The sequence below is a fragment of the Gouania willdenowi genome, chromosome 1 (assembly GCF_900634775.1).
Source record: "Gouania willdenowi chromosome 1, fGouWil2.1, whole genome shotgun sequence".
NCBI lineage: Eukaryota > Metazoa > Chordata > Actinopteri > Blenniiformes > Gobiesocidae > Gouania > Gouania willdenowi.
This window is the reverse complement of record NC_041044.1, coordinates 14,594,320-14,613,911: the sequence shown is the minus strand read 5'-3', so window position 1 is coordinate 14,613,911 and position 19,592 is coordinate 14,594,320. Positions and strand designations below refer to the sequence as shown.

The 19,592-nt window shown below is 38.6% G+C and overlaps 1 protein-coding gene across 3 annotated transcripts in view; it reads right to left on the bottom strand.

Annotated features, from left to right (window-relative positions):
• radil (Ras association and DIL domains) overlaps positions 1-10,615 on the bottom strand; it is a 39,024-nt gene extending 28,409 nt beyond the window's left edge. For 2 of the 3 annotated variants that reach the window (XM_028455355.1, XM_028455442.1), the window contains exons 1-4: positions 10,229-10,615; positions 6,704-6,818; positions 5,403-5,907; positions 335-442 (exon numbers count right to left, since the gene is read on the bottom strand). In XM_028455355.1, coding sequence (XP_028311156.1) covers positions 335-442; positions 5,403-5,907; positions 6,704-6,787 — 697 coding nt within the window. In that variant the 5' untranslated portion in view covers positions 6,788-6,818; positions 10,229-10,615. The remainder of the gene's footprint in view (positions 1-334; positions 443-5,402; positions 5,908-6,703; positions 6,819-10,228) is intronic. The other variant, XM_028455519.1, reaches the window with a different exon arrangement.
• Between the last annotated feature and the right edge of the window lie 8,977 nt (positions 10,616-19,592).

Here is a 19,592-nt window from a genome sequence, read left to right as displayed (position 1 = left end):
TTGAATTCAGAGCACAGAACAACAAGTGCAAATGACTAAAATTAACCATACACAAGCAGACTGACAAACAAATGCAGTCAACAGTATCTGGGTCAGAGTCAGATGGAGTATATGAAGCCACACATTACTGACAACAGTGAACCAGATGAAAGGTGAGGCTGAACAGCTCCTCGTGACTTTGACTTGAACGTTTCCAAGGCCATGCAATGGCTCACACAGATTTACTTGCACACTCAAAATCACTGGCAATGGGGGTGGCTCGGGTGACAAACGCAGGTAGAGGCGGTCTTCATGGCAATGACTGACAGCCACCCTACCTGAGGCCAGTCCCCACCTTTAGAGTTGGACTGTACAACTCGACCACACCGCAGGGGGGAGCTCCTGTGTTTGCCCAGCCCAGACCGACTCATTAGAGCTGCCAGGAACTGTGGGGTTTTGAGCCCTACAGCAGGGTGGGAGAGTTAGCAAGGAAGGAACACATGTGCCATATGCACAACATAAAACAGGCATGCACTGGTAAATTACAAACCTGTAGCGTGCTAAATACTAAATACTGTCTAATTATCAAGCAAAGGGACAACAATTTTGGGAATATTCAAAAATATAAACTGTTCATAGGAATAATTTATCAGAATTAACCGAAAATAATAAAACATTTCAACGAGGGTTGCAAAATTTTGGTAATTTTCAAAGTTAAAAAATATACATGGGAATTAATGGGGAAAAAAACAGGAAATTTTACAAAATTGCCCCTATATATAGTTGTAGCATCATCTAAAATATCATCATCAGTTATTCAAAATAACTCCCAATTTCTGATTAATTCCAATAAAATATTTCCATTTAAAGTTTTTCATTTTGAATATTCCTGAAAATTTACTGGAGATTTTCCACCCCTATGCAATCCTATTAATGACATTCTAATTGGTATTAGTAAAAAAAAGTTGATGAAAATAATTTGGCAGTGAAGTATTTCTGTATTCAATAAAAATCATACCATACCTTTAACATGTGATCTTATGGTGCATGTCAGTGCAACATTCACTCAAGATCTTTACATGCATTTATACTTAAAGGAAAACAGACACAGAGGAAGGTAGAGATTCTGAGCTACTGTATGTGAGTTTTATGAACATAATGACAGAGCGGAAGCGGCAATCCTGTTTCAAAAGTTTAACTACAACTCTTTTTTTTTTACTAGCTGGCTGTATTATTTTTACCTTAGTGAATTAATTTGTGTGGATAAACCTAGCTTTCAAAAGAAAAGACAGTTTTGGTATGCTTTAATTTGCTCTGTTTGAGAGTGGGCTGACATATACTATATTGATCAAACTTCAGAAAACCCTAATCTATTTGTGAATAATTCAATCAAGACTAAAGGTTTGCTTGTAAATGACAAATGATTTCATCAATCCCAAACTACATCTAACATTTACTTCCTTTTCCTAAAGGACAAACAAACACGCACAACGCATTCTGTGGATCAGTGTTGATATTGGTGCATTGCAGATGTAAAATCAACACTGTTACAGTACATTTGAAATACAGTGTACCATCATACATCAAAAGACAAAATGTCACACGTGGGAGTGGCTTTTTAGTCGCTAAGTGATATCATGTTACAGTACCACAACTGTGTCATTCATGAAAACAGTCCATATGCATTCATAACTCCAGTTTCAATGGCTGTAGTTTTCGCTCAATCGATGAGCTCTATATGCACTTTTACAACACTGTGTTTGTGTGTGTGTGTGTGTATGCGTGCGTGTATGTAGGTAGTCGGTACAAAAAGGGAGACTCAGAATGATCAGTAAATGGAAGCCATTTTACCAGGGGCTAACTGCACATAGCAGCCAGCTTACGCCCATGTAAATAATCAGGATGACTGTAAAATGTATCACATTAAAAAACTATTTTGTGAAATTTAGCAGTATTCAAGATGTGCAGCCGGTTAGTATTTAAATGTTGGTTATTTTTATTACTGTAGGGGTTCTGATTTTCCGTGATCGTGGAAAACTGATTTTTCTCTCTCTGTATCTAAAATCAGGCTCCAACGTAATAAGCACATGCCACACATGTATGTTTTGGGACGATATCACGCATTTAAGCACTATTTTTTACTGGACAACGACAATGTCTAGAAATGTCTAAAAATATTGACAAATGGACAAATACGTCTAATTCTGCTGATGATCCATTTCAAAATCGCTCACTAAAGCAGAGCTTCATTTGAAGTGTGTTTTAATGTGTTGTGATGAACAACCTGTTCGGATATGACTGCATTAGAATCAGAACAGGCACTGGTGCAAAGACAGGTTTACCGAGGTGTATTAAGTGTATATGTATTAATTAGTAGAACTAGTGAGCAGCTTACCTGGTGACACATCACGGCAGAAGTATCTACAAGCAAAGAGCTGAGCAGGATTTTGCGCAAAACGTGAGGGTGATTCATAATTAAATGTTTCACCAATAATGTTTTGGGACAATATTACGCATATCCATGGTATTTTCCCCATTAAGCGGGTGGCTGCAGGTCAGAGAGTGATGCTAAAATAACTCTTGTGACTAAATTTAACATGATTTCTGTGTAACCCTCCTGTTTTGTAAATCATATGAAGCATATACAATGTCAAAATAATACCAGTAGTTGACTCTATTAACCCAATTTAGAATGATAGGTTTGATTTTGGGAAGTATACTAGCCAGTAATGTTACTTAAATAGAGAAAGATGATGAAACGGAAACAAAGCTGAAAAGTGTAACGTGAGGCGAGCATGACATGGAAATAGGTATATCCTCAAATGAAATTTGGGAAATTTTTAAATGAAAAATTGGAGACCCTTGTGTTTAAAAGGGGCAGCTTGGGGACCCTTTGACATTCTCAAGTTCATTGTATAACCTCCTGAGGGCATTCCAGCCAAATGCTCGTCTGATGTACAAGCGCTCTAATCAAGAACAGCTGACTTCAATAAGTGGAGCTTTAAGTCCTTACACCCAATGCAGACAGGTGTCACTTGTGGACCTCACTCTTAAAAGATACTTTCTGATGGGCAAAGCTCCAGCTTGGAAAGACCAAGGTTCACTCGCTCACAAACCTCGGCATCATATCATGTCCTAACACACAAGAACCGGGACAAGGGACAAGGTTAATGTTTTTCCATCCTAAACAAAACCTAAAATGAGCCTGTACTGCTTAAAAACTGTGGCAAAGATGGGCCAGCACCTCACGAAGGTACTAAGACTCCAAAAAGTATCAGAGAATACTTGTACATGTCCAAAACAGAAAAGGGGTATGGTAACCAACAACACAATGCTGCTGTTGTGCAAGCCAATGTGGGCTGACTCAAAGACTTGGCCATGCGTAAGGGCAGATGTTTAAGACTTCATCCACCGTGTTCACTTCCAGGGGCTTTTTACCAGGACGGCCATGAAGAGACATATGAAGACGTGCCCTCCTAAACCCACTGAGGAGTGGCACAGGGTGGGTAGAAACATGATCTGCTCCCTGTGTTGCCATGCAAGCCCTATGACCCAGGATGTCTTCAAAGAGCTGTGCTCGATTATTGGTTACATGAAAGCTGATAACATTAAATATATTGTTGCTGGTGACCCTGTGATAACTAAGTTTTGACAGCAGCAGTTGAACAAAGAAAGGCTATCGGTCAAGAATCAGCAGCATGTCAGAGAGAAGATGAGGTCGCCAAGCAGGTCCAAAGTGCACGAATATGTACTTCCCTCCAAGAGTTGGAGAATTTCATTGATCCAAAGATCATATGTAGACTGTTGAAAATGGTAAGATCCACGTAGCGAGGACAGTGAAACCTGCTCATTCCCGAACACATCACTGGCTCCCAAACTGGGAAATGCATTGGTCAAAGTCATTGAGCACCTCAAAATAAAAAGGGCCCAATCCTGGATGTTGGAGAGTTGGTCAAGACAGACAGAGTTTCAGCAGGTTCACGCTGCAAAGTGAAATGAGTTGTTTTCGTCTTTACCCCCGAGGGCCATTGCTAAAGGCCAAGAACATCCAAGCTCTACTGTCCTTTACTGAGGAATGACCAAAAGTTGCAACTCTTTCTTGGTCAACTGAGGGATCAGAGCAGCAGGGAACTGGCTGATACTCCATCCACAGGCAGAAACTGCAATGTGGGGTCCTGGAGGAGAACCCTTTTATGTTTGCAAGTCCATAGCATTGACACATTTCCGGAGTATCAGACTGTATTAAAGACTTTGGCTTTGTAATAAACCTGACCAGAATGGATATAGACCAGTTCGCACACTTTTTGGGTCATGACATCCGGTACCAATGTGAGTACGATTAGCTCCAAGAGAAGTCAGTCCAACTGGCAAAGATCAGCAAAATTGTTTTGGCTTTAGAGCCAAGGAGAGTGGCTGAGTTCTATGACCTGTTATTAAACTGTGTAAAAGTTAATTGTCTTTTCTGTGCACAAAACACAAAACTTAATGCAAGTGGAGGTTGAAGAGTCCACCCTAGAAAGCCTCAGCATGTCATCACGTTCAGTGGGAGCGAGCAAGGTTGATGTTACTGGACGCACCGCACAAGGCAATATTAGCTCCAGGCTCTCAACCAGTTGGATCTCTTTGTAGTGGAGAGTCTGACCAGTGTGCTTAAAATGCAGTTTACCCCCTCCTTTTATGCTTCCATGAGAGTAGATCTTCTAGATTGCCTGTAGGAGTTAATGTGAGTGTTAGTGGTTGTCGGTTTTGGGTATGTGGCCCTGTCATGGACTGGTGCCCCGTCCAGGATGTAACACTGCCGAGCACCTGATGTGAGCTAGGATAGGCATCAGTAGACCCCCACGATTCTAAAAAAAATGTGCAAGGGCATTAGAAAATTGATGGATGGATGGACACATGGATGGACTTCCTCTGGAACCAGGTGTGGAAAGCCATCAAATTCTGTTAACAACAGGATAACAGCATTAAAGAGAGCCCCTTTAAAAAAAAACACTCTGAAAAGCATTGCCTTTTTCATCACCCTAACAAATAATCTTGAGAGTCCCCAGCAGGAAAAATGTTAACCTGTGTGTGTCTCTCCACATTTATATGTTGGAACACTATGGCGATGATGTATACCCCAACAAAAAACTGAGAAAAACACCTTTCAAAAAAAGATTAAGTCTCATAACTTGGATTGAAATTATAAGGTCTCACTGCATCTCAGCACACGCACACATGCACGCACGTGCGCACACTGCAGAACTCAGCTTTTCTGCTGAGTTTGACAGGATAGAAAAGGAGTTAGACCAGCTGCTGTGTGTGTGTGTGTGTGTGTGTGTGTGTGTGTGTGTGTGTGTGTGTGTGTGTGTGTGTGTGTGTGTGTGTGTGTGTGTGTGTGTGTGTGTGTGTGTGTGTGTGTGTGATTGAATTGGTTTCCTCACCAGCAGTGATGGTGTCTTTTTCCTTGGCATTGAGCTCCTCAACCTCAGCTCTCCTGCGCAGTTCAAACCTGCGAGCATGTCCTTCCCGAGGCTTCCACAGCTCCTGGAGCAGAAGTGGCTTTTCGTTGTCTCCCAGCGCCCGGAGACATTCCGTCCGCCACCCTCCTCCTCCCATTCCACCGTCTCCCTCCAAATGCCCGATCACGTCGCACAGCACATAACAGTGGGCAGCCTCCTTGTTCAGTGAGTAACGGTCGAGTGCTTCTTTCACCAATTCTTGAGCGCTGGATCGCGGCGTGGCCAGGACACTTTTATAGTTGGCACCAGCACAGATTTCATCGCCAAAAATCTTCAACACACCAGGAGCTGAGCTCTGCGTGGAAAGCTCAGCTGGGTCGTCTGCAGGGCGTTCAGGGGGTTCAGTCGTAGAGCGTCGGTCACCGCGGGTGTTTGTTCCTGCTTCCGTTGGAACCCGATCTCTGTAGCTTAAAGTACGATAAAGAACCTGGGGACCAAAGATCAAAATATTCAAAGCATCGGATTCTAGCATCTACCAAACCTTCAACCATATTTATTTTGCTTTGCATTTCTGTGCTAATATTTGTAATATATTAAATTTTAGAAAAGGAACTTTAGTATGTCATTTTTTGTGATTACAGCATTTTGAATTTCTTGTTTTGCATAGCAGGTAGCACACTTTAAAGTGTTCTTCATGTTAACTCACTTTAGTTAAGAAGCCAAATAGCTAATGACCACAAGCCTCATCATATCTTTATACCTTGGTCCAACTGAGGTACATAGTTCGGAGGCCTGTTCTGAGGTCTGTTGTGAGAAGTGTTAACTTTGACAGCAAATTTTCATTTAGTTTTAGTTATAGTCTTTTGACTAAAATGCAACTTAGTTTTAGTCTAAATTTAGTCATCAGGTTTATTTCATGATGCAAATCCTAGCAAAATGTTGCTTTGCCTTTTTTTCTCCTCATTAGCTCCTGCCAAAGAAAGGCAACCAAGAGGAATCTGGGCGAGGTGATGAAAGAGGCAGTTCACAACAAAGTTCACAATGAAATCCCAAGTTCCAAACAACAGTTTCTTAAAAGAAAAATCTCTAAGAACCAAAGACAATTAATTTAAATGAAATTATACAATTTAGACAAAACAGAAAAACAACAACCTAAAATAAAATACATAAAATATGGTTATATGGTGGCATATGTTTGAGTGGGTGATTGTCTACATGTTTGAGCTCCTTTGTCGACTACACCCGTTGTTTGTGCGCGTATGGTGAAGTCGATGTGTGCCCACCTGAGTGAGGGTCCTGCTCTGTCGTTTGAGGCGGCTCTTAGAGGGCAGGGACATACTCGCCCCCGAGGAAGAACCGTAGAACATGATGCTGCTGTCTCCTTCACAAACCTCACAACTGAGGAGGAGAAGGACACATATTACATTCTCGCCGTCATTCACTTAGCGGAAATCTATCCTAATGTGATGTTGTACACACTGATACACATATAGGTGTTAGGGGGAACAAATAAGGAATCACTCACCAACCACATTTGACACTCCTCTACAACTGATTGTAATACTCAGCAGGTTTCATGTTAAATGCAGTATGTAAGACACAGATAGTAACTATGGTCATGGAGGGCCACTGTCCAGCATTGCACCTCCAACCAATATAAATCTAATAAATGTGTCATCACGTAGCTCTGCAGAAAGCCTGATAATGAGCCACCTCCTTACAATGGGGTGTGGTAGAGCAGGGAGGCAGCAGAAATATGCTGGATAGAGGCCTACAGGACCCTGAATGATGGTACAATGAGCAACAAAACTTGCTGGATGTAAAATTCGTAAAAAGAGAGGCTGCATTATGGCTGATTTGGATATCAATGTATTTATTTTTTTAAAAGGAGAAGAAAAACTAAACTGGTATGGACTGGTGCCCTTTGAGTGTTGGGGATAGGCACCAGCAGACCCCCACAACCCTGAACAGGAATAAGATCGTCAGATGACGAATGAATGAATGAGTGAAGAAAAATAAAAGATTATGAATTGAAATACCTCTTGCAGAAAGGCTTTACATTTCAGAAACTGATGATTGTTGGGATTTTTAGGCGACCATCATAAAGGTTGACAAGTTTTTTTTTCTGACAAAAACAAACAAATTTTGAGGTAAAGAACCCTGTAGATGTTAGAGATGAATGGTGATACTAAAAGACAACAGTATATCTAATAGCAACAGAAAACAAAGATCTTAGGAAGAGATTTTGGGCCGATACTACAAAGCTAGATAATTATAAGCTGGATTTATCTCCGTTAGCTGGCTTCACCTAACCAAACATTGTCCGTCAGACAGAAGCTGTCCTACGAATCTCCATTACAACATGCTAAGTTAGGCGAGTTAATTCCAGCCTGGCTACGTGCATGCTCTTGTGATAGAGGAGGAGATTGCTGTGTCAGACCAATCACAATCACAGAGAAACTGCGACGCTCCTCGAAGTGCATCCACCATATATTGTGGATGTAAACCTGATGCTTTTGATGCGTTCGGTGTGAATGTGCCATGAGGCTCTCAGCGTCACATGAATTAATTAATTAATTTATCAATTCATCGGTCTGAAAGCGTCTGATGCACGCAGGCTTCATCAGCTGACTAATGTAGGTCAGTCCATCAGATATAAATCTATGTGTTTCCTATAGGATGTCATTGGTAAATAAAGAATAAATATTCTCTCTCCTGTCAGCGTTACATCAGATCCACACAGAGACGTGTCGACAGAATCATCCTCCTTTTATTGGACAGGTCGTTTTATCAGAGAACTGACTAGTCAGGAGGCGGGGCTTTAGTACTCGCTCAGATCAGAGTCGTTTAGAGAGAGAGTTGCGACAACTGCGTTCTCCCCAATGGTACAAAATGAAATACAAAAAGGTATAGATAATGTTAGAATTAAAATGCTGATACAATAACAGATATAGACATTATCCAAGACTATACCCAGACATTTTAATGTTAACATTTAATTCAATGGTAATAAAAACACAACTAATAGAGTTGTGTCAGTGTTGCCAGTCAATGCTTTCATTTCAATAATATTCAATTCCTGAACTATTTAGGTTCTTGTCATTTAAAAATGTCTCGTGTTTCATAACTTATCTTTTTGATAATCTATTCTTAGACTAAAATTTTACAATAAGAATTATTTATTTTAAAGAAAAATTATGTTATTGTGTTGTTGTTGCTTATCCCTGTGGTTCTTATAGAGGGTCTCCTGGTGTCCATCGCAGCTCACAGCAGGCACAACGCAGTTTATACTTTGGACAGGAAGCCAGGCTGTCACAGGGTGAACACAACACATAGGGACATGCATCACATTCATGGGAAAAGCAGGAAATCCGATTAATAGAACGTACATGTTTTTGGAAGGAAGTGTTTATTGATACATTTCCGTATCAATAGCCCCCTGGACCATGGGTACGGTTCAAATCCAACTTTTGTCTTATATACGTTTTCATTTTAACATATTTAACATGGTAAATACCACCATTAAAAATACATATATGAAAAAAAGAAATTAGGGTATTTCCAAGGTTAGGGATAGGGTTAAAATAGAAGCGGTAGGGGGGTAGCTAAAAATAAATATGAGCTAAAATAAAACTGACGGAACTTTGAGTCACGTGGTGCACCTATCACATCACTGGCCAATGAGGGGCACTGCTTATGCATAGAATGGGAGTCTATAGCCACACACACACACACAGGAAGAACATGCAAACTCCATGTAGAAAGGAATTCCCTGGAATTTTTGAACACTGCATCATCACTGAGTTGCAGAGATGCTAACCATGCTTCAGTGATCAGTTTCATGTTGCTGTGTCTTTTCTAATATCATAGATCTTCAATATAATAGCCCTAATCAGGTGAAATGTAGAAAGATCTCCAGGCCAAGCACCTTTCCCTTTCAGTCTGATCCCAGTCAACAGAAAGGGAGTCTGGTTTTACTGCCTATATAACATCCACAGAAAGCAGAGCTGCTGCTGCTGTGTGTTTAGAATGGAACTTGGTGCCCACTTCCATGACTTCTCCTCAGGCACATATTTGGCAGTCTGCCTAAAGGCTGTTGTTGTAGCTGACTCTGCAAGGACTGCTGGGATAACGTGACTATTTTAAATGCCTGCCTAATCCATTGTAATCTGGCTACTTGGCAGCAGTTAACTGAATCCTGGGACCAACAAACACCTCTCTGCATCAACACAAAGGCCGACAGAAACAGTTAGATTCAGGCCTGGGTTTTACACAGGTGACATGGTTGGTTTAACAGACTTTCAGCCTCCATGTGTCCGTCATTTGAACAGACAGATGGTCGGTGTCGGACAGACATACTTTAACCAGTCAGTGTTGATTTATTGAAAGTAGTACGTGCCCTTATTTAACGTCAGTTCTGCCTGTGTTTACGATTTGGGACTGACTGGTCGTCCGTAGCAACCGCCGTAGCAACAAAAGGCAGGAGAAAAATCCTGAGAAATGAATCCGCTGATGAGTCTGTGGGCTCCACAAAACACACGGCCTAAAACAGGTGTGCCTCACCGCACCAATGCTCATTTTTTTTCATTTTTTTTTTAATATCAGAATAAATCATTTACACATGTGCACTAAACACTCAGGAATATTTAACACAAAACGCCCTGTCGGTGAGCACCTGAATGCGGACAGCTGTGACGCGCCCACTCGGGAATAAAATAGGTCCCCCAAAAGTTGAGGAGTGACACCAGCAGAGACTAGCCCAGTCCCTGAGGACTGCCCTACCGTCTGTCTGCAGTGTTAGTACTCACACTGTCTGCAGTGCGGAGCTCCACGGTGCTGGGGAATCCTTCTTGGCTCCTGTCTCATTCCGTTACCCCCCGCGAGGCACAAAATCCTCAGCAAAATGAAGGGAGACTAAGAACACCCGGTCCGCTCGCTTTTACACCAGCGCCCAGCCTTCCTCTCCCATGCCCTCAACAGTGCACTAACTTGGGCTACAGCCACCCACAGAGGCCCTCCTTGTCCGTGCGCTCATCCCCGCTGAGTGTCCGGCTATGCCCACAGCCTCCAGCAGCCGCATTCCCACATCTACAGCTTCAGCTTCAGCTTCAGTGACGAGGACTGACGGAAAGAGCCGATCTCACGGAGCCGCTTCACCTCACGACACCTGCTCCTGATACTGCGCACACCACCCCTCCTAGTGGTCACTGGTGGTATGGCAGCACGACGAGACTGAACTCATGACTGTCATGTTTTACTGCATTTTCACCCCAGTTTAAGTGTGCACATCATATTTGCACTAGTTTTAAGAGTCTTGTGATAGTCTTATCTTTAAAAAATCCTAAATATTTAAATGTTTATGCTTTATTATTTAACCATACCTTTGACCTCCGATTTGGAGTGTTTGTAACATTTTTCTCATTTTCCACTTTTATTTTTCCATATGTCAATGAGTGCACATTTATTTTATGTATTTTAAATAACAAGTACAGTGCCCGTCGGAAGTATGTATACATATAGTGGGGGCTTACGTAAAGTTGTCAATTATGGCCAAACGAGTATGTGTTTGAAGGTTGGATGTACAAAGAGGTGAACATACTCTGTACTCTGCAGTATTATAAAAAAGGTATATTTGTGTGCAATTTCCCTGGTTTAATTCTATGGGACATTCGCATGATAAATGTGTTTGTTTTGTTTTGTGTTTATTGTTTGTTTTTACTACTTTTTTTTTTTTTTGGTGTATTTTTATATACGTTTTGCAACACACTTAAATAACTTTTAGCAGTACAAAAGTGTTTTTAATATTGACCTTTTGTTGACTGGAGGAGGGTCTTCTTCTACGGATTATTAGAGGTTGTAAATGAACAGATTGGTGCGCTAGCGCCCCCTCACACTGAGGTCAAAAGCTGAATGGGTTTCATTTCTGGGTAAACATGAATGTTCATTTAAATAAAAATAAAATGAACATTTTGCAACACCAAATAAGTCCAAAATAATGGATGCACACACGCAACCTATGTGCAAGCAGTCAAAAAATGTTTCAGGTTGAACGGACACCGTGTGAAATTCACTCCACAAACACACGCAGAACTTTCTTGATTTCTTAGAGAGCTTAGCTTCACTTCTTCACTCAATGTCTAATCACTTTATTAAAATATTTATTAATTTAGTTACAAAGAGGAGTATGGAGGATCAAACCTGCCAAAATTAAAAAAAAGAAGAATAAAAGTAAAAATGAGTTAAAAAATGAAAATTAATTATATTAGTATTTTCTTTTATATTTATCAATCTATATTTATTTTTGGACAATTTTTTTTAAATTTTTTTGGTCGCATTTATTTATTTAATGACGAATTTATATTTTAACGTTTGTATTTTTTCCCACTTACAGTTGTGTGCGAAAGTCAGGGCACCCCTTTAAAAACAGCATATTTTATATATTTAAAAAGTTATATTCATATTTACTGTCTCTCTGGTATATGGGAAAAAAAGACAATATTGTCAGGAAACATTAATGTATAGTTACATTTTATTTTATAAATTGAACAAAATTACAAAAATGAAAAACATAATTTTGGCATGTGCAAAAGTCGGGGCACCCTACAGCATCAGTACCTTCAGTACTTAGTAACACCCCCTCTGGCAGATATCACAGCTTGTAAACGCTTCTTATAGCCAACAACAAGTCTCTGGATTCTATTATTTGGGATGTTTCCCCATTCTTCCTTGCAAAAGGCTTCCAGTTCTGCAATATTCCTAGGACGTCTTGCATGCACAGCTCTTTTAAGATCTACCCACAGATTTTCGATAATGTTTAAGTCGGGAGACTGTGAAGGCCCTTCCGAAACCTTCAGCTTGCGTTTCTTGAAGTAGTCCATGGTGGATTTGGAGGTATGTTTAGGATCATTATCCTGTTGTAGAAGCCATCCTCTTTTCAGCTTTAGCTTTTTTACAGATGCTGTGATATTTGCCTCCAGAATTTGCTGGTATTTAATTGAATCCATTCTTCCCTCCACCCGAGCAATGTTTCCTGTCCCACTGGCTGCAACACAACCCCAAAGCATGATGGATCCACCCCCATATTTAACAGTTGGCAAGGTGTTCTTTTCATGAAATGCTGCTCCTTTTTTTCTCCAAACATACCTTTGCTTATTGTGGCCAAAGAGTCTTTTTTAACTTCATCAGTCCACAGCACTTGTTTCCAAAAGTCATCAGGCTTCTGTAGATGTTCTGTTGCATATTTTTGACGTTGTATTTTATGATGAGATATTAGATAAGGTTTTTTTCTACAGACTCTTCCATAAAGGTCTTGTTTGTGCAAGTATCGGTGCACAGTGGAAGGGTGCACCACCACTCCTGAGTCTGCTAAATCTTCCTGGAGGTCTTTTGAAGTCAAATGTGGGTTTTGGTTTACCTTTCTGACCAGACTACGAGCTGTTCTCTCCGAGAGTTTCCTTGGTCTTCCAGATCTCTTCTTGACCTCCACAGTTCCCCTCACCTGCCATCTCTTAATTATGCCTCGCACTGTGGAAACTGCAAGCTGAAGGTTCTGGAAGGGCCTTCACAGTCTCCCGACTTAAACATTATCGAAAATCTGTGGGTAGATCTTAAAAGAGCTGTGCATGCAAGACGTCCTAGGAATATTGCAGAACTGGAAGCCTTTTGCAAGGAAGAATGGGGAAAAATCCCAAATAATAGAATCCAGAGACTTGTTGTTGGCTATAAGAAGCGTTTACAAGCTGTGATATCTGCCAGAGGGGGTGTTACTAAGTACTGAAGGTACTGATGCTGTAGGGTGCCCCGACTTTTGCACATGCCAAAATTATGTTTTTCATTTTTGTAATTTTGTTCAATTTATAACATAAAATGTAACTATGCATTAATGTTTCCTGACAATATTGTCTTTTTTTTCCCATATACCAGAGAGACAGTAAATATGAATATAACTTTTTAAATATATAAAATATGCTGTTTTTAAAGGGGTGCCCTGACTTTCGCACACAACTGTATATTAATTTATTTGTATTTAATGTTAAATTTTCCTTTTTTTTAATTTTTCACATGTATTTATTTATTCATTTAATTTTAATTTGGGAGGTTTTTTTATACTATGGTACTATAGGTATAGTATCTTTTTATGTAATTACACATTTTTTAACTGAAAAAAAAAGCAATTGGGCAGAAAATCTCAGTGTAACGTCATTGACCCGGTTACAGAAAATGAGTGGAAAATTACACAGGATACAGATAATAAGTGAATTAATGAAATTATCATTTGAAATTTTAACACTAAATTTAACATTTAAGATTAATACATTGTCATCTTGTAAGTTGTCCATAAAGTGCTAGTAGTAACGAGCAAGTCATTGTTGTTCATGTTACTTTATTATTTGCATCGTAACAAGGTGGCTGTTTGAGAGGTAAAATTAATGTTTAGTATTAATTATTTCATCAGATCATAGATGTTTAGTTGTTAACTTGTTATAGCTTTTATACTGATGTTAAAAACAATTATAACAAATGAAAATATTATTTAACACATTTGGCCATAATTATTGATGATGATGAATAGCCAAAGCTCCATAAAAATGATTATTTTTTCATCACAAATAAGAGGATGCCACACTCATTCAAATGTATATGATTTAACCAATTGAGGGAGAGGCAGCACATGAAAGGCTTTTATTTATTAACCTGAAGCCATGTACCCCTACTCCTGTACACTTAATAAACATAATGTCATATAAAATGTAGAACTACAGTGAAATTTGTCCCTGAATTTTACCTATCCTGTTGAGGAATAATACATGATGATGATGATGATAATAATAATAATAATAATAATAATAACTAGAATATTTGCATTTCCTGACAAAAATGCAAGTCGTCCTGCTTTAGCTTAGCATTAGCCAAGCGTTAGCATTAGCTATCCTTCATTTTAGCATTTACATTAGCTTAGCTTTAACATTGATCTTGCATTAGCTTTAACCTAGCATTACTATTAGCCTAGCAATAGCATTGACCTAGCATTAACCTAGCATTATCCTAGGATAACAATAGCATTAACTTAGCATTAGTCTCGCAATAGCATTAACCTAGCATTAATATTAACCTTACATTAGCATTCACTTAGTATTAGCTTTAACCTAGCATTAGCCTTGCAATAGCATTAGCCTAGCATGATTAGCATTGACCTAGCATTAACTGCACTATTTTTATTATAGTTTCCAATGTTGTCACAGTGTTTTTAATTTTCATTCACATACCCACATGACAATTTGCGTACCCCTGGGGGTACTCGTACCCCACTTTGGAAACCTAGGTATTAAATGATCTTTTATTTGCACCATTTAACACTCTTCAACCTCACATTTTACCAAAGAGGATTTAAGATCAGTTCCCAGCAGATCACCCAGGGTTTGTTCTATGTAAATGATACTGTTGTTGTGGTTCTAATAAAGAAAAATATCCCCATGGTTCATTTTTTTCCTCCAATTATTTTTTTTATTGATATTCTTACTCATGGGACTCTGAATTTCTAATGACGTATTGAGCACTCTCACCACGTTTTTAATTCCACAGTTTCTTAAGTCCAACTAGCGATAGATAAACAACTTTAATAGCAAAAGCAACCCATGGTGCTCCCATCTCGAAAATAAATTTATGTTGTATTTTTAATCATTGGTTTAAAAAAAAGCATATTTTGAATTTTTTTTTAATAATGTCCAGAGAAAAACAGTCGACTGATGTTATTGTCGTTGTTTTATTTCAAGGGAAGGAGTGTAGCTTCATGGGTGAGAACCACTACCAGATTTAAAAAAAAAAAAAAATCAACAATCAGAGTCAAGGTATCTACACTGCATGAAAAAGCTTTTTATTACAAGATTGATACAAAAGATAAAAGCATTGTTGGTATCTTGATGGCTTATCACAACACAAAAAGCACCACAGGCACAATAACTAATAATCAACACAGAGAAAAAGTGATACAAATTATGTTGGATAAAATAACCTGTCGTTTCAGGCAGAAAAAAACCCCACACAGTTAGCAGCTCCACGATTCCACAGCATCTATAAACAATATACTGTATATGTGGTGTCCATTAGAGTTGAGGAAACCACACGTGTACAATGGCAGATGAGTGCTGTATGTCTGAATTAAACGACTATAATAAATAAGTCATTCATTCTCCTGCTTTGTCTGTGCAATGGTAAACCTGACATACAACAGTAAACTCCTAAATGTTTGGTGTGTTGCAGAGGCTCAGACAATACTTCTACTTAAACATATAAATACATCTAAGGCGTGTTCATTTAGATCAGGATAACTGAGATCATGAATGTCCAGTTTAGTAATAATAATAATAATAATAATAATAATAATAATAATAATGATGAATGAAGGGTTAGTGTTTTCTGATCAGGGTGCGATTTAATCAATAATTTGCCTTAATTTGCTATTTCGTATAGAAATAATGTTTGCAGTTGACTTAAAACATGCTTAAAGGTTCTATATCGTGCAAATCAACTTTTATGAGTTTTTAACCTTGTTACAATGTTAATTCCTTATCAAAAACACCCCCCAAAGTATTACTGGACTTTCTTCCTGCATCTCTGAGAAATCCTCAATAATTCTGCTCTCTGAGCTGCTTCTCTGCCCTCTTCTGAAAAATGAGCGATTCAAATGCTAGTGACGTCACTAGAATTCTGAACCGTCCCCTCCAGGAAGTACCTGCTGCTGGTGCCGCGCCTCCACAGTGAACATACACGCCCATTCTCCCTGGTGCTAGACTACAGTAATGCGAGTGGCCGAAGAACATCTGTTTGGATAGTCATTGTCCTTTCTTATTCAGTCTGCACAGGGAAAATAAACTGACTTTGTTTTTGTACCAAACAATAATGTCTGGTAACTAAAAATGCGTGTTTGACTGCGAAAGTCCTCGGAATTTGTTCAAACTTCCTAAAGAAGAGTCGACTCGCCAGAAGTGTTTGGAATTTATCCCTGCGAGCACGCGACACACCATCCAGCATCCGTTAGTCTGTGACCGTCACTTTACAGAAGACTGCTTGGTGAACCTTGGCCAGTTCCAAAGTGGATTGTCCAGTAAATTATGTCTTCAAACCAGAAAATGTACCAAATAATTTGAGACTGAAAAAGATTGCAAACTTCCACATATATCAGGTAATTTCATTTATTTTGGGGATTTAGAGAGACTGAAATATTTGGAACTGAACTATATAGTGATAGAAATCCTTCCGCGGGCCGAATAAAAAGCTCTAGTGGGCCGGATTTGGCCCGTGGGCCTCAAGTTTGTTGGTGTTACATAACTGTATCTTAAGAATCTTTGGGATAATGCTGACTTCACACTTTTTGACAAGTTTATTATTTTCTTTTAAATATTGAATAAATTATTCAAATGTGCAGTTTTAAACACTATAGCTATTGTTTTTACCAATGTTGTTTAAATCCTGTGCAGCTCTCTGCATTTATGCATTTAGTCTCACTTACATTACCCCCCTATGATTGTAACAAATTCTAACCAATTGGTTGTCTTCAAATATTATGCATATCTTTAACTTTCTTAAAATTATCTGGAAAAAAAAATATATTTCACTGGATATACAAAAACCAGGATGACTGAAATCCATAACTGGTTTAAATGTAACAACTGTATCCAACTAAAACATAAAAAGTAAATGTATCCATTCAGTCAGAGATCTTAAAAAAGATTAAAAAAAAAAAAAAGAAAAGAGGAAGATCATTGCATTGTATTTGTAAATTGACCTTAACATTTTTTTTGTTGCTGCAATATATATATATATATATATATATATATATATATATATATATATATATATATATATATATATATATATGTTTAAATCATTTCAACATCAAAAGATTAAAGATTTTTCCTTAAGGATTTTTCTTGTGTTAACTTAAAAAACTGTGCTTATGAGTAATATTAATTTTAAATTATAATTGTCACATCTGAGTAAACAAAAGGTGTACAGACCATTGTAGCTAACCTAACCTGTTATTGTTTGATACTGAAAAACCTTTTCTGTATACTATTACAGTGTGTATTACTGCTTGCGTTTTTTTCTTCTTTTTTTCTCAATTTAATTTAAAACATTTCAAAGTTTTCAATTATAATCCACCAACCATTTAGGGCCTACAATTTTCACACTAAAAGATCTCATTTAAGTTCATTTTTGCTTGTTCTTTACCCTAGAAAACGATCACCAAAATTTGTAACACCATCACTAACACCACATCTGGTAAAATATACTAAAAAAAAGGTAGTTGTCATCAAAATATGACAAATAAGTGTAGTACTCAATAATATAATAAATAATACTATTATAATAAATAAATCATATTTTCCCCAATGACAGTGTTCTATGGTTCAGAATCGTTCGGTTTGGTTATTTAATGGTAAAGCTTGCTGATAACGTTTGAACAGGTGTCCTAAAAGTGGCGTTAAACAAAGTGAACTTAATAAAAAGCACCTATAAATGAGTAAAACATGATAATGGCTGAACTACTGATTTTAGACTGTTATAACCCAGCCCTGAGAAACACAGCAGAGAACATTAAGATGGAGGAATGTTTAACATGTTGGTTTTCCACCTTTCATTACCAGATGCTTTGACCGTTTGGTCGCCTAGCAACATTCATCAAACTATAGAATCGCACACATTATACAGCTGTCCCAAATGTTCATGCATTAATGTGTAAACATAGACTCAGCCAGGCTTTGGGTTTATGAGAGTCAGAAGCATTCTGAAGCACTGACTTCAATCACACACACACACACACACACACACGCACACACACACCCGCACACGCAGACACACACCCACACACACCTGAGATGCCTTTATATAGGGCCGGATTGTTCAACAATACTATAGCTTCAGTTTCCTTTCAAGTGAGAGACAGTTGTGGTAGCAGTAGTAGTGTGTGCTATTGGTTAACGACAGTATGTAAGTCGTCTGGCAGTGCTGAATTAGAATGAGGTTATAACTAGAGCTGCAACTAACGATTATTTTCATAATCAATTAATCGGTCAATAAATTAAATGATTAATCGATTAATCTAATTTTCTTTTTTAAACAGTTTATCTATGAAGCACATTTAAACCCTGCTTAAGCTGATTAAACTGGAATAAAAGTGTCACACAAACACTGGCGCGTGCACACACAAACAAATACTCATGCTCACACACAACAACACTTGTGCGAGCACACACATAAACACACAATCACTCGTGCGCCTGCACACAAAAACACGTGCGCGCACACATAAAAAGTCATGGTGCGCACACACACAAACACTCGTGCGTGCACACACAAAAAGTTGTGGTGCGCACACCAACAAATACTCGTGCGCACACACAAACACACAATCATTCGTGCGCCCGCACACAAAAACACGTGGGCACACACACAAAAAGTCATGGTGCACACACACACAAACACTTGTGGGCGCACACATAAAAAGTCATGGTGCACTCACACACAAACACTGCACACACAAAAAGTCTTGGTGCGCACACACAAACACTCGAAGCAAACACACAAAACTCTGCAGGTGAAGCAAACGGCTCTGTAAGTAACATCAATCACACGACGCAACGAATCGAAAATGAACGCTTTTAATAGTCGATTATTATTATTATTTTTATGGATTCGTTGTTGCAGCCTTAGTTATAACTCTGAGGGTCAACGTTGTAGCTTTGATGGACCATGGAGATATGGACTCACAGGACAAGAATTAAAATATATAAATATAAATCAACATTTACTATGCTATTAATCACTCTATAGATAAAACTGATGACCTCTCCACTGAATAAAACAAATTGACAGCAGTAAATTATTAGAGTTGAGCGCTTTTGCTGGATTATCTATCCTGTAGAGCACATTAAATGTGGAAGCGCACAGATAAAGTCTCCAACACCTAAAGTAACATAAGAATACCTTTCTAGTCATGCGGAATTTGAAAACCACAGGTAAGTCACTGAATGATGAAACGTTTGTTATAGTCACACAGTTTTTCCACAGTGGCAATACCACAACTAATACTAATCACAGTAATAATACCATGTATAGAGCACTGTGTTGGAATATTCAGTCACAGATGCCACAATCTTTGCAGCATTCTCG